General features: G+C 35.0%; 1 protein-coding gene across 1 annotated transcript; it reads left to right on the top strand.

Annotated features, from left to right (window-relative positions):
• Positions 1 to 953: 953 nt before the first annotated feature.
• Positions 954 to 13063, top strand: LOC101745336 (zinc finger CCCH domain-containing protein 11A). Its single transcript, XM_004927248.5, has 7 exons — positions 954 to 1115; positions 1348 to 1429; positions 1744 to 1863; positions 2045 to 2182; positions 2915 to 3017; positions 3966 to 4064; positions 9410 to 13063. The coding sequence occupies exons 2-7, from the start codon at positions 1370 to 1372 to the stop codon at positions 10441 to 10443; spliced, it is 1554 nt and encodes a 517-aa protein (XP_004927305.2). The 5' UTR covers positions 954 to 1115; positions 1348 to 1369; the 3' UTR covers positions 10444 to 13063.
• The last annotated feature ends 1734 nt before the right edge of the window (positions 13064 to 14797 follow it).

The raw sequence follows: 14797 nt of genomic DNA, 5'->3' as shown, positions 1-14797 counted from the left end.
AGTGATATGGTGGCAGCCATCACAGAACAGAAGATATTTGACAGATGCCTGAACCTCGCTTACGACATTTTCAAAATAAGCTTGCATACATACAAGCTTTGAATAAGAACATTCGGACCGGTGGTCTGCCGATCGATATCACCCGCTCGGTGGAAGATCTTCCCTATGTCGTATGTCGACAAATACCTCCCCTTGTCCTCCTCCGTGAGTGTTGTACAGGTGTACAAGTACTTACACACGACGAAACGCAGTTTCACATCGTATGACGTCTATCTTGTCTCTCCTGACGTTTTACCAGCCAGTATTACAGTAAATTAGTTTTTATTTATTTTTATTGCCTGCATAGACAGACGAGCATACGGTCCACCTTATGGTGAATAGTTACCATCGCGGACTTCAGCAATGCCAGGGGCAGAGACAAGCCGCTGCCTACCGTTATATAAGTGCGTGTTGTATTTATATTCCTTCACTCGCCAGGTTAATGTAGTCCCCTAGGCCCCTTCCCCTAAGTCACTAGAATAGTTTACAAAAAAATCCTTCAGCGAGCTTCGTGAAATTGACTTAACAAATACAAAAATAAAACCTCGCCATTGTTCTTCTTCCGTCCAAACTGCATATGGCTGAAGGCTAGTACAATCAGCCGTTTCATGAGAATGGGCAACAGCGTTCTCCGAGTATCATAGCACCACACTGCAATAGTCAATCCGCCACATGCCAAGCGTGGCGATTAGGGCAGCTTAAAGCATGTCTGACATAATTTTTGAGTGCCGTAATTAAATTTTAATAGTTAGCCGTATCTGGTTTCTTGCCAAAGATCGAAGCTTTGAAAATTAATTTCTTTCGTCAATAATCAATATTATGATGGTTAAAATTGTACTTTCAATCGATTTATCCACTTATTTTCTAAAAGTCAATTAAGAATCGATTTACAGATTCAAATCGATTTTTGTCTAAATCGAATCAAGATCGTAAGCTCTACATCCGCCATAACTACCAACTACCACATCTTCCATCTCGTTGTGACGTTTGAATATAATTTTGTGTTTCAAAAATTGTTATTTTCTATAAACTACTTTCACGAACTAAAGGTTAATTAGTGTTTTAAAATTTGCTCGGTGAGTATTCAAATCATTTTAGGGTTCCGAGATAAGTTTGGTAATTTGCAATTTAACCGCGCTGATCGTTTAGACGTGCTGTCAGAACGAAAAATTTCGATTTTCGGATAAATTTATAGTGTTTCATATGTTTACGTAAATAACCTTAAAATATAAAAGACCGTTTTTGTGTTAAAAATAATCGTGAAATCATTATGTTGTTTCGGTACTCATAAAGTGTTGTCATTGACAGAGTCCGGATAGCGAAAAATACCATGGAGTCTCCACGTAAATTCAACGATTGTTACTTTTATTACTATTCCACATGTACAAAGGTAAGCGTTATTGTTTAATTACTCACTACTATTTCTTGTAGTACTAGTGTTATTTCGTGTTAATTTTTGTCTACCTATTTGAACACATGTTATTTAAAATTTAGTCCAACACTTAACTATCGGAAAATATTTAATGCACTTCAATTCTGGTAAATAATATTATTCCATTTGTAAAGTGAATGTACAGTAGCTCTTATTTTAAAAGAGATTAATTTATTTATCTGGAAGTAAACCTATTTACTAATGACTAAAACCACATTACCAATTGATTTGACATGTACAAAAATTTGAGTCTCTAATTTTTTTGTTTCCAGGGAGATAATTGTGTGTTTCGCCATGAGCCGTCAGCCTTAGGCTGTGAAACAATGTGCACAGCCTGGCAACAGGGGAAATGTACTGATAAACGCTGTAAACTACGTCACATGGAGCTTAGGGTATGTGTCTATAATGCTTCTTTTTAATTTAAATAATCTAAAAATAAAACAGGAGTAAAGGAAAAGGAGATTAAAATGAATAGTTATGATTTAAAATTATGATTAAAGCTATGTAGATTGGATGCATACAAAAGAAAATTCTACTTTAGTATAAATTAATATTAAGCTTATTGATTTACAGAAAAATCGTAAACAAATTCCATGCTACTGGGAGAACCAACCTGGTGGCTGCCGCAAGATTCACTGCCCATTCATGCATAAGAACCCCGAGGCACGTACTGATGGAATTGCTCCAAGTCAGCCTGCCCCACCTGTTCATGTAAGCAACTTTATTGAACTTAAACAAGCGCAGACATTTTGTCTGTTTAATAGTTTTTGTATTGCAATATGTTTAGCAAGTTTTAAAAGTAATTGAAACAATGATTTCAATTTTAAAGCAAAAAGTAGGTGTCAATTTTACCTTAAATCATAGAAAGTATTGAAACAATTAAAAAAAATGGAGTGATGCAGTTCTCTTTTAAATATAATTACACTTTTAAATATAATTATAAATTGTGATAAAAATCATTGTAATTTAAATTGATTTTTATTTATTAGATTTAAACTTCAAATGAAGAATTTTGTTTCTCATTTCTCTTGACAACACTTAACTTTAAAAACAGGAAATATCCCTTTTTTTCTTGCACTGTACATGTTTCAATCCATTACTGACGTAACAATCCCACTAACCTTAACAATTCCATAATAATAGTTTAGCACTCATCTTTTGCTTTAATAACTGTAGTACTGCTTACTCATAGACATATTGCTGACTACCTTGAGAAAAGAGGTTCAACATGTAAAATGGGTATTCCATTTTTCAAATTGGCACATTGTAATATTTCATGGTAGAAACAGTTATACCTCTTAACATCGTTCATATGGTAAGGGCTTCACATGTCTGTTGATTTTGGATAGGCCAAAGTCACAAAGAATATATAATGCACTCATTCATGCAAAAGATTATTGGTATATAAGTGTTAAAAGTTTTTTATGGCACACATGTGTTCAGGCTTGCCTAAACGAGAGTGTGGTGGAGCAGCCACCGATGGGAGCCATCCCGCCCCCTGCTGTGCCCGCCCCGGTGCCGCTTCTGTGGCAGCAACAAAGACAAGGTATATACATGTTGATTGCATTAGTAAAATTGTAACTATGATATACTAGCGACCCGCCCTCGCTTCGCTTCGGAAACATTAAATTTTATTACTCATAGCTGAGTACCGCGATGTTACCCGCGGTACGCAATGACGCCGCGGGGCGAAGCTAGTCTAAAAAAAGTAGCCTAACTTACTTCTTATACCATCAGCTACCTATCATGAAATTCTAGTAAAAATCGGTCCAGCCGTTCCAGAGATTATCTGGAACAAACAAACAAACAGACAGACAGACAGACAAAAATTGTAAAAAATGTTATTTTGGTCTATGTACTGTATATATATTCATATGGATGATTTCAAAAGCGGTTATTTCAATATTACAAACAGACACTCCAATTCTATTTATATGTATAATTTGTTTTTACACTATTTATTTGTTTTTTGGTTTTTTTACTGCAGATTTATTTTGGTATCATAATTTTGTATTTTTTTTTTATTGTTTATGTGTGGACGAGCTCTCGGCCCACCTGGTGTTAAGCGGTTACCGAAGCCCATAGACATCTACAATGTAAATGCCGCCACCTACACCTTGGGATATAAGTTCTAAGGTCTGATGATTTTGTTTGAATTGGTACTTTGAAAATGTGTATAACATTATTTTTTTGAGATATTAGATTCTAGTCCTTCAAAATAATTTTTACTCACCGATTCTGGAAGAGTTTTGTAATAACAAGGAACTTATGGTAATCATTAGTGAGCCACAATCATTTATCTCTGTGGGTGACATTTTTTGTGGATGGCGCGTTTACGTCGTAGATGTCTATGGGCTCCAGTAACCACTTAACACCAGGTGGGCTATGAGCTCGTCCACCCATCTAAGCAATAAAAATAAATAAAAAAAAACTCTGTTTTAATTGAAAGTCATACTAATGAGAAGTAATAATGTTTATGTGATGATGTCCGTAGTGGTGCTGGATAGCACGTTGCTGGGTGTGCCGCGTCACGACGCTGGCGCTCCGTTCGCGCCGCTGCCCGTGGACCCCCTCGTCGTCAACTTCGACGAAGGTATGCGTCTCTACTGAAATTACATGTACTAAGCCCCCTGCCGACACTTATTGTATTGGGATAAGAATTAATATCCTCTCAAGGTCTCTTCGATTACGCATTTACAATGTCCTCGGTCATATCACACAATAGATAGATACCGAAGGCTGGTTCCAGCTGATCCTTGTTATCTGTGCTTGACATCTACAAATTCCATTCCGATAATTTATAGTATAAACCGTAGCTACAAGTATATTAGATTGAAACGCATTTATTAACATGAAAATTTAAATGTATCATCCGAGTAACACATTAACGGTCCTTCATTTTAGTAGTTGTGGTTAACTGTAGTAGTTTAGTAAGGGTCCTTAATTAGTACAGCAAGTTTGAAAGGCACAGTTTTTATTCGTAAAGTCATATAAAGTTTAAAATTTGATTATGTATGATGAGACTGAAAAATTTTCTATCAGCCTTCTGTACTATTTATGTGTATGTACTAGTGTGACCGAGGCTTGTCACTACTACAGCAAGATATGATTGTAGGTCCAAACTCCAAGTGAAGATTTGATGAATGACTTTCGAATCGATAATTAATGTTGATAATTAAGATTGTGTGTTACATAAATGCATATATTGGGTGACCTTGAGATAATATTGATTAATGTTAAATAATTTTTCATTAGGAGACCTGTAAAGTTTCTCGAAGATTTTGTAGGATGTTTTTTTTTTATATTTTGTATTAATTGATTATTGATGGGATAAATTGTTTATCAAGCAGATTGTTGGACAAAATCTTCGGAACATTTCTGTGCTTTTCTTTTGAAATGTTTTATGTAAAAAAAAAAAAAAACTTCCCAATAGGCAGGTTCGGGCTTAGGCTGTGTTTCAATGTAATCTGAATGTTGAAAATACAATACTACAAATAAAAAAAAAAAAAGAACTCCACGCCTTTAATTGATAACCAGTGGAGGTTTAGTGTTTTTGTTCATTTCATCAGCAATAGCCCAAAGTGTTTTAACGTAGTTTAGTTCTATGCGAATCCAAAAGGAGCGTTGTTTAAGATAAAGTTTTGATTTTAACAATAATGTTATATTGGGTGATGTTCCTTTTATGTGTTTGTGAGGTCGCAGTGGATCTGCGGCGAGTTTCTCTTCGTATTAGTATTTTCAACACTCGGAACCGAGGGATTATTGAATGTAACGGCCAAATAATAAAAATAGAATTAGGAAAAGGTTCTTTGATAAAATTAAATTATTCGCTCGCTCTTAACGACACGTTGTATCCGAAGAGTTTGAGCTAGCTTCGTTTATGGGATGAAATATATTTTAGGGCGAGGAAATGTAAATGGAATATTAAATGCGAACAGCGTATAGAAACATGCCTAGTTCAGAACAGGGTTGGATAATAATGAATGGTTTTGTTTTTCGTTGGTTCGCTTATTGCGGGAGATGTAATGAAATACTATGATATGAATTATTCGTGGGCTCCGTGAAATTGCTGTTTGTTGTTTGTTGCATTTAATATTCTACTTTCGAGGTTTTTTTTTAATAACCGACGCGTTGGATTTAGGGGAGGTATGGAAAAGAAAAAAAAAAATGTAATGCAAAACGGAGGAGAATTTTAAGTTTTAGTTAAAATTTTGGAAGTGTGCTTGTGATTAGATAGCGCGCTGGTGAGGAAGTTTTCCCGACACATTATCGCCATTACCAACATATCTCATACTTTTGAAGCCAACGATGATGAGGTTATCATTTTGGTGAAGTTTTTTGTTTGCATCAACGAATTTGACCGGAGTGAAACGTAAAGCAATTTTTCAATCGATATATAATTGTATTACGACTCAGTCCGAGCTGATTGTGAGCGATAGTATGAGAAAAATGGCTTTAGTTTTCCTCTCACACCCGGGATGCGTTGTGAATTTCTACGAAATAAGTTTTAATTAGTGTCGTGTAAAAAGCGAATCCAACATTTTAATGAATCTGCGATGTTAATTCACATCGTAAGTGATTTGAGGAGTCCTATGGTTATGAAAGTCCTTCGTGAGACTCGAAGGCGATTTGTGCAAACGATAAGCAATATCTAAAAGCAGTCAAGGCTTTGAAGCCCTTGAAACGTTCTGATTTATATACGAGAACTGATAATTTCTATTTTTGGTGTTGGTTATATTATTCTATACGGTTTTAAATGCCATTTCTTTTTTTTTTATTGATTAGATGAATTTACGATTTCGAAGCTGATTCGATTTCACTACTCTAGAGGTTTTCGTTCGTTTACGCTAAAAAGTACCTTATAATGATAGCGGTTTTTTTTTTTTTAAATGAGATTTAATATTTAATGGATTTAAAATAATGCTTAGGTTGTAATAACGATACGGTTTCTTTTTAGTTGTTCTTTTTGTTTTTTCGGCCGTCAGAAGGGGCAGTTTTAGTTTTTGTATACTTTAAAAAGATAAAAATATATATATATTCGAAGAAATATCAATCGAGCTCTCTCACCGTGAAGAAGTCGTTTGTAAAGTGTCTTTCTCATTTTTATACCTGCATGTAGTTAGGGAGCCACAAGATCTTTTCATATCCTAGCTAGAAATTATGAAAAACAATGCTTTTCCATTTAAAATTAGCATGTAGGCGTTATATTACACATAAAATTCTCTGTTATTATGTATGTGTAAATTGAACGTGTTGCAGTCTAATTGTGTTTGAAGATATCTTCACTAATGACTCCAGCTAGCTCCCTCTACAGAGATATTTCGATATAAAGTCATTAATAGTATTTCTGAAAGGTTGAGAAACAGCGTTTTTCTTTTACTAGATGTTGATATAATCTTTGTCTACGTTAGAAAAGTACATTTTTGTATAGTTTAATAATATAATAAATAAATAACTAAAAAAAAAACAAATAAAAATATATATACACAATTAATGTAACTCATTTAATATTATATAGGTGAAAATGAAAAAAAAAAAGCTTTATGCCTTTAAAATTGTTTGTACGTTAGTGTGTAGGGTGTTTAGGGTCTGACAGTTTATTTGATACCCACTGTTTTAGATCCCGGTATACTTTATAATCGCACCTTGAGAATAGATAGAGCTAATAAATATAATATTAATAATAAAAAAAAAATAGGTATATAAAAATGAAGGCACGGTTTTGTGACATGATCGTCGTGAACAAAACGCGTTGATAACTTGTAATACTGTGTTTTCCCGGAAAAAAAAAATTGCTTAAGATCGTATTATCAATTTTAGGAATGAAAAAAAAATTAACAAAAAAAAAAAAGTAGCCGTTCGCGGTAATTTTTCATAATAATAATAATAATAATGCTTCCGATGCCCGTACGTTTGTTTGTAACATTGGAATTAAACAAAAAGTTTTTTTTGTAGATTCGTTGCGATAAAAAAAAAATTGTTTTGTAATATTTGCACTGAGAATGAAGTTCCTATATTTATTGCAAAAAAAAAATCCGCATGAATTAAGACACGACACGAAAAAAAAAAAATGTCTATGGTCCATGGTATGCCTAGTCATTATTTATGTACGGAAATATTTTTAAATGAAAAAAAAAATAGTTCTAATTTGGAATGGGTAGCTTAAAATACAGAATGAAATAAATGTTTTATATTTTCCCTTAGTTCAGTTTTTAATGGCATTTCACAAAATACTGTTTTCACTTTGAAGGCTTTGAATAAAATTGTCGATAGAGAGAAGATGATCTAAAATCTATTCGCCTAAAAACTAATTAACTTTTACTAAGTCTTTTAACCTGAAACCTGCTATTCTGATTTGGCTTGGATATTTAAAAAAAAAAGTATTATAGTTTACAACAATAAAAGATTATAAGGCAAAATCAATTAAATATTAAAGATAATTCAAATTGAATTGAAAACTTTGACCTGTCTCTCGAAGCGCCTAGTACAAAAACGCAGGTTTGTTTGCCTTGTCATTAAAATACGACAAAAACTGGTTTCGCTCTTAAATAATAATTTTTATTAATAGCAATAATAATTAAATTAATCGTTTTGTTTAGAGTGTAGTTTCTTTTTTTTTTTTTTTCTTTCTAATACATACCAACTTATTTATGTTATTTTTAGATTAATTGTTGGAATGTTAATTGTTTTTATTCTTTTTCTGTTAAACTTCTGTAGGAATACGGGTTGCGCACGCGTTTTACTATTATAGTTTAAGGCGGAATTTGAAGTCGATAAAAATATAAAGACATTATCAATAAGTTTCCTTCGGAATCGAAAAGTGTTGTGCGTACAATGATATCGAAAAGTGTTATACGTGTACCATGATATCTAAAATTGTTACATACGTGTACAATGATATCTAAAAGTGTTACGTGTACAATGATATCAAAAAGTGTTACTGTGACACTAACATTGCAGTTTTCCCGAGCAGATGCAATTAATCGATTCTGTACATAATGATGTTCGAATCAATAATTTTATCGACTGGAATTCGATACGACCGCAACTACAATAGCGGTCTTTTAAATACGACGTATAACGAAACTAGAACGGTAATGTTGTTCGTCTATTACGCATCGATCGATATCGGTGGCGGCTCAACGATTTTATATCGATAACGCGTTTCTCCTGACAGATTGCTCTGACGCTGTAACTAACCGATTAAAACGCCTCAACGCACGACTGAAATAATATGATTTTGTTTAGTATTAGATGTTTTTGTTTGATCCGCGGCGGGCACGTTGTCCGAGCTTATTGATCGGTTGGGTATATATTATATCGGTATAGGTTTTTTTTTATTTAAATATATAATGGATAAATATGTATTCGTGTGCAAAATTTTTTAGTAGAATTAATATTTAAAAGGAAGCACTTTTTGATACATAAATATAGGTTTTTTCATGTTATTATAGGATCGAATGTTATGGAAGGGTAGAAGGTTGGTGAATTTATTTATGTAGCGGTCTCGGCGCGCTGAGGCTGCTTCTATTAAAACTGGGTTACGTTATGTTAATCTTAGATGTAATATCGTAAGAATTTCATATGTTTTACGCGAAGAATGTATAAGACCTTCCATTTAAGCTTATTCACATGTATAATTATATAGGAACACAGATTATTACATTGGCTTCGTTTCTTGAATTGTGTTGAATATACCAACGAGTTAATAAACATGTTTCGTAACATGATTTTTGTAATTATTTTTGACCACCCCCCCTCGCCCCGTCCCCCCAACCCTCTCAGCCCCGGTCGAGCGAGCTGCTTTCATTCACAGACAAGAACACACCGACGCGCTAACCTGTAACGCAGACGGGTCCCGTCAAAATTAATTACGAAAATCAGTTACCTTTTGTTCGATCGTCCCAATAAAGCGGTTCGTTTCGTGTGTTCTTGCAGAGTCCGATAATGAAAGCGTTCCCTCGTCCACACCCACTAAGAACATGTCCGACGACGCGCAGAATATCGCCCGTTCAAAGTCTCAGGAGCTTCAGCTTCTGGAGAAAATACAAGCGGAAGCCGCCGCGTTTTACAGCTACGACCCCCTGCCGCCCGTCGATGCTCCTAAAGAGCGCAAGATCGTCAGGACGAACCTCTCGTCCAAGTACGACAAGATATCGCTGGACGAGATCTCAGGTAAGACCCCGAACCTCGAACGGAGGGGCTCGTTAGACTTCAAGGTTTTATCGTTGGATGAAATAAGAGCTAAGAAAAAAGAGACGGCAGTCCACGTCGCACCTATAACATTAAACTTGACCAGAAAAAGGAAGCTGTCAACCCACGAGGCCCTCACGACATCCGGTAATAAAATTATCAAAGTGGTGCGTAGTAATTCCATCGTTTATAAGAAAATGGAACAGAACGCGTCCCCTGTGCCGGTTCAAGCCAAAGTTGATAATAAACAAGTGACGGCTTTGAATCCTAGGAAACGGACATTGTCGGAGCAGACCGCCGATGTTTACGAATCTATAGACGATGAACTGATCGACAACTGTTACGAATTTAAAAGAGTTAAAATCACCGAGAGCACCGCCAAACCTAGGCTCATACGAAATAGGTTGTGCAGTAGCGGCCAAAGCAAGGATGTTTCTAAAGACGAAGCGGATATCAGCGCAGACATTTCCGATCACGAAGTGGAAATTGTCGATTTGGTTGTAGAAAAACATATCGATCTATCTTCTGATACTGAGGTTATAGATGTAGATTCGACTAAAATGGGCGATCCTATAGACATTGTCGATCTGAGCGAGGATCAAGAAGAAACGGGATCGTCTATAGAGCTAGATAAAAATGTACCGGACGTAGTGGCCAGTTGTCATAAGAACAACAAACCAGAAAAATCGGAGGAAGACATTATTAATGAAATAGACGCACTAGTCAACGATGACGGACTGAAAGATTTTAATAATTATAGACTTGAATCGACACTATGAATTAATATAATTTGACGTGACTATGAATAGTTTGGTCAACTGTGTATATTGAATAGAACACTCGAAAAGTGTTATAGAACTCACATCGACTGGTAAGATGATAGTACAAATGATATTTTGAAAATTAAAATGAAAGATTTCTATGTGCTCTTTATTATAATAAAGTTTTTATAGAATACTCGAATTAAAATAGCAATAATTGAAAAAACGTAGAAAAATATTTTAGTACGTAAACATTTTGAGAGCAATATCTTTTGTATAGTCATTGTAATAGTAGCTGTAAGGAACATAAATATGGTGAGTTCATTGGAAATATTTGCTCAGTGATGGACCATTTGATCTAAAGTAAGTTAGATCGTGTGTTTAAATATTTTGGAATATTAATTAGTATTAATATCTGGCTACGGTATTATGTTACCGAAATTTGATTTTTAATTGGCTATCACGCAGACTTATTTTTGTATAACTTAATATAACCATAGAATGATGTCAGGGAAATGGATATAGAAATGGATGGATTGCGTGAAAGCCGATATGTGTAAGAGGGGAGTGAGCGAAGAAATTGTATATGATAAAGGAGTATGGAAGGAGAAAACATGTTGCGCCGACCCCAGGTGACTGGGAGAATGGCAGGAGAATGATGAATGATGTCAGGGATTCCCCGGAGAATCGATAACAACGTTCTCTGCGTTTATACTGGCCCACCAGCTTTTACTGGTGGTAGGGTTTTTTAAACGCGTACGGATAGATACCGCCGCTATCCTGCGCCGAAGTAGTGTGGTTTGAATGGTGGAAAAGCCGTCATACAATGCAATGAATAATCTTACCTCATATCTCTAGATGGATGACGACAATTACTTTGTGCTCCTTATAATGGGTAGCTTCATAGCATAATGACAGAGTTTTTTCAGCTAATTCCAGATAAAAAAAACTGCGTACATGCTAATTGCGGTGGTTAAATTAGCAATCATATTATCATAATAATTGTTTGCTTGATCATTCATGATCTTTTCGCACCTTTAGAATTATAGAGACCCAACCCAAAACATGTGCTTTTTGGAAAATATCGAATAAATATTTCAAACCGAAAAGACGTAGAGGAGGGGGACGGAGTGAAAGAGACCGATAGATAAGTTTGTCCCTTTATAAGCTACTTTTGGTCATTTGATTATTAATAGTCGCTGAAATAGGTCGTTCTAGGTCAATTTTTTATTTAAAGTCGATATCCAGAAATTTCGAAATAGGTCTGTATAATTCTAAAGGTGCGTTTTGTTAATTTTGTGACGTCCAGTGTATAGTAAATATTCCAATTATAGAATTTATCCCATGAAAAAATAATAGCAACGAGTTGAAAAAATGTATGTATAGTATTCGAATACAATGAAATTATTAATGCAAGTTTAAACCGAAATACTCGTTTCACAATTACCTTTTAAATTTTATTAACAATCCAAATGATTAGTTTTTATCTTTAGTTATTATTGTCCGGTTGCCTTCTTATCATCATCATCCATCATACAGATGTCAAGCAAAGGCATAAATCTTAAGCTATATATAACCAATCAGGTTTTACTGCTGCGTAGGGCGTGTTGTGAGTCCGCACGGGCAGGTACCACCGCCCTGCCTATTTCTGCCGTGAAGCAGTAATGCGTTTCGGTTTGAAGGGTGGGACAGCCGTTGTTCTATAAAACTGACACTCCGAACTAATGTCTCAAGTTGGGTATGCGGCATTTACGTTTGTTGGTGTCTTATAGGTGATCACTTAACACCAGTTGGGCCGTAAGCTCATCCACAGATGTAAGTAATAAAAAAAGGAAAACTCATGGAAGCTATGGTTTTATTTTAAGGACTAATTGGATTTAGGAACTGGATGATAATAGAGTGGACATATTTTCTAAAGTAATTTGTGATGTTTTTTTTTGTAAATTAGTATTAGTTATTACATTAGGTAAAGTAGATGTATGTAGAATAAATTTTACGATTACGTACAGATATTTCTGTAAGGACAATAATTATTAATTTTTGATCCCATTTTACGTCCGAAATAAAGATTATGATTGTTGCTCCATAGATCCGTTATGTGCAAGTAATCTATTATTAATTTGTATGTTCGAATTGCAATTATTGTTATAAAAGTAATAATTATTTTAAATAATTCTACACTTGATTTATTAGTAGTCGATTGGTTGGTTTTTTTTTGGTACTAAGTCGTAAAGATCTTTATATGTGTGCGGATCAAAACTAGTTTTTTTGATACTTATTCTGAACCTCAACTGTAATTCGTAAAACGTAAATAATATGTATGACTGAGACAATTAAATTCCAATTTGTTTATTGTTTAGATAATGTTCGGGAAGTGATTTTTTAGTTCTCTTTTAAACTAATACTAAGACGTATGGTTTTTTCAAACAGTTTCTCTCATAATTTTGTCTCCCGGTATACTTCAGTGTTGAGCCATGACAATAAAACGATCCGTAAGTGTCTTATTTAAAATTCAAACTTTTAGAATTAAATACGCGATAGTAATTAGATAACACTTTTGGACTTTACTGTACTTAGTACTAGATAGTTGAATAGGTTAACATTTAAGCATTATTATTAAAGAATACGAAAGCTTTAATTGAATTTTAATAATAATTTTCCATAAAACAATATGGTTTTATTTAGAGGGCGATGAAAATTTTAATAAAATTGCTCTGACATAGTCGATGATTTTGATTATTAAGTTACACCACAGTATAAGTGTTTGATAGTCTAAAATTTTTGGCGGGAACACGAGAAGCGGTCGTGTGAATTATTTAATTTTGTTTTAGTGTTTCTTCAGGTTTAAATGTGTCATAAGGTTGGTTTGTTAAATATTAAGCATCTATGAAGCGTACAATGTGAGAAAATAAACCAAAGCCGCTGGTAGAAGCTTCCCGATTTCTTCCAAAATGACCACAAAAAAGCTTCAGTAAATAATCACCATTTTATTGAGATGATTACACCATTTCATCCCAATGAATTAAAGTCTTAAATTAATCAACTTCATCTCATTTCGCTTCATATAATTTTTCATATTTTAAGAGAATATAAGAAGAAAATATTAGACTTGGCTTAAAGGTCTCGATCCGAAGCCATAAAATATTTAAAATGATTGGTCGTTGGTCGAACAGTTAGCGACTGTATCACGAAGTCTGGGAATGAATTCAGTGTGCTTAGTGCGAGTTTTTTAACGTTCTCGATAGCGTAAAAGTTAACTTAAATTTGTATGCAGTTGGAACAGCGCCCCTAGCGACAAACGCAGGCAAACGTACCAACTCCATAGAAATTTGTGTTAACTTTTACGCTATCGAGAACGTTAAAAAACTGGCACTAAGCACACTGGTCAGTGTAAGTAAATGTTTGGTACTAACAAGACCACGACGTTGCTCTGGGATCGCACGCCTTTTGTTTAACGGGAGGAAGTCGAAAACGTGGAGTGTAGGTCGTGCATTTAATTAAATTATATAAATACATTCGGACCGTCAGTCTACCAAGAAATGACGGACATCATCATCTTCCTTTTACTTTAGTAGACAAAATTGCTTTTCTTATGTAGCAGTGAATGATCATCTATACTAATATATAAATCTACTGAACCATGCATCCGATCGACTTGAAACTTGGTATCCATGTAGAAAATACATGTGCTTAATGGATAGGCTTATATTCATATTAGTGTTGGACTTCCTACACCAGTTGCGGGGACGTTATGATGATAATCTTTGTGGGGGCGAGAAATAATAATGTTATTTCTAAATGCCCAGCGAAGCGGACGGGTGCAGCTAGTGAATCTATATATATTTAAGTATGCGTCATGTGTGATATATTTTTGACATATATCTTTTGGTTTTTTTTTTTTTTTTATTGCTTAGGTGGGTGGACGAGCTCACAGCCCACCTGGTGTTAAGTGGTTACTGGAGCCCATAGACATCCACAACGTAAATGCGCCACCCACCTTGAGATACAAGTTCTAAGGTCTCAAGTATAGTTACAACGGCTGCCCCACCCTTCAAACCGAAACGCATTACTGCTTCACGGCAGAAATAGGCAGGGTGGTGGTACTCACCCGCGCGGACTCACAAGAGGTCCTACCATCATTATTCGTTGAAAGAGGCCGCTACAATACAGTAAGAGTATTATTTCCCCCTGCCTATTCGCTGGTAGCCTAAGGGGCTATTCAAGCTACGCCCGGACGGGTAGGTGAGCTCACGGGCTCAACCTGAGAAAATTTGCTAACACTAATCCTAGAAAGATCAGTGCTTCGTTAAACCTATCACGGTCCACTGAGAAGATCCGGCGAGGGGTAATAATGCTGACACCGGTAAAAATA

The sequence above is a fragment of the Bombyx mori genome, chromosome 14 (genome assembly GCF_030269925.1).
Source record: "Bombyx mori chromosome 14, ASM3026992v2".
Taxonomy (NCBI): domain Eukaryota; kingdom Metazoa; phylum Arthropoda; class Insecta; order Lepidoptera; family Bombycidae; genus Bombyx; species Bombyx mori.
This window is presented reverse-complemented; position numbering and strand designations above follow the sequence as displayed.

Bases quoted from the DNA above. Each gene is read 5' to 3' on its own strand.
- LOC101745336 (XM_004927248.5), top strand. From the start codon at position 1,370: ATGGAGTCTCCACGTAAATTCAACGATTGTTACTTTTATTACTATTCC. The intron at 1,864-2,044 runs GTATGTGTCTAT...ATTGATTTACAG, and splicing joins TACGTCACATGGAGCTTAGG to AAAAATCGTAAACAAATTCC. The intron at 4,065-9,409 runs GTATGCGTCTCT...GTGTTCTTGCAG, and splicing joins CGTCGTCAACTTCGACGAAG to AGTCCGATAATGAAAGCGTT.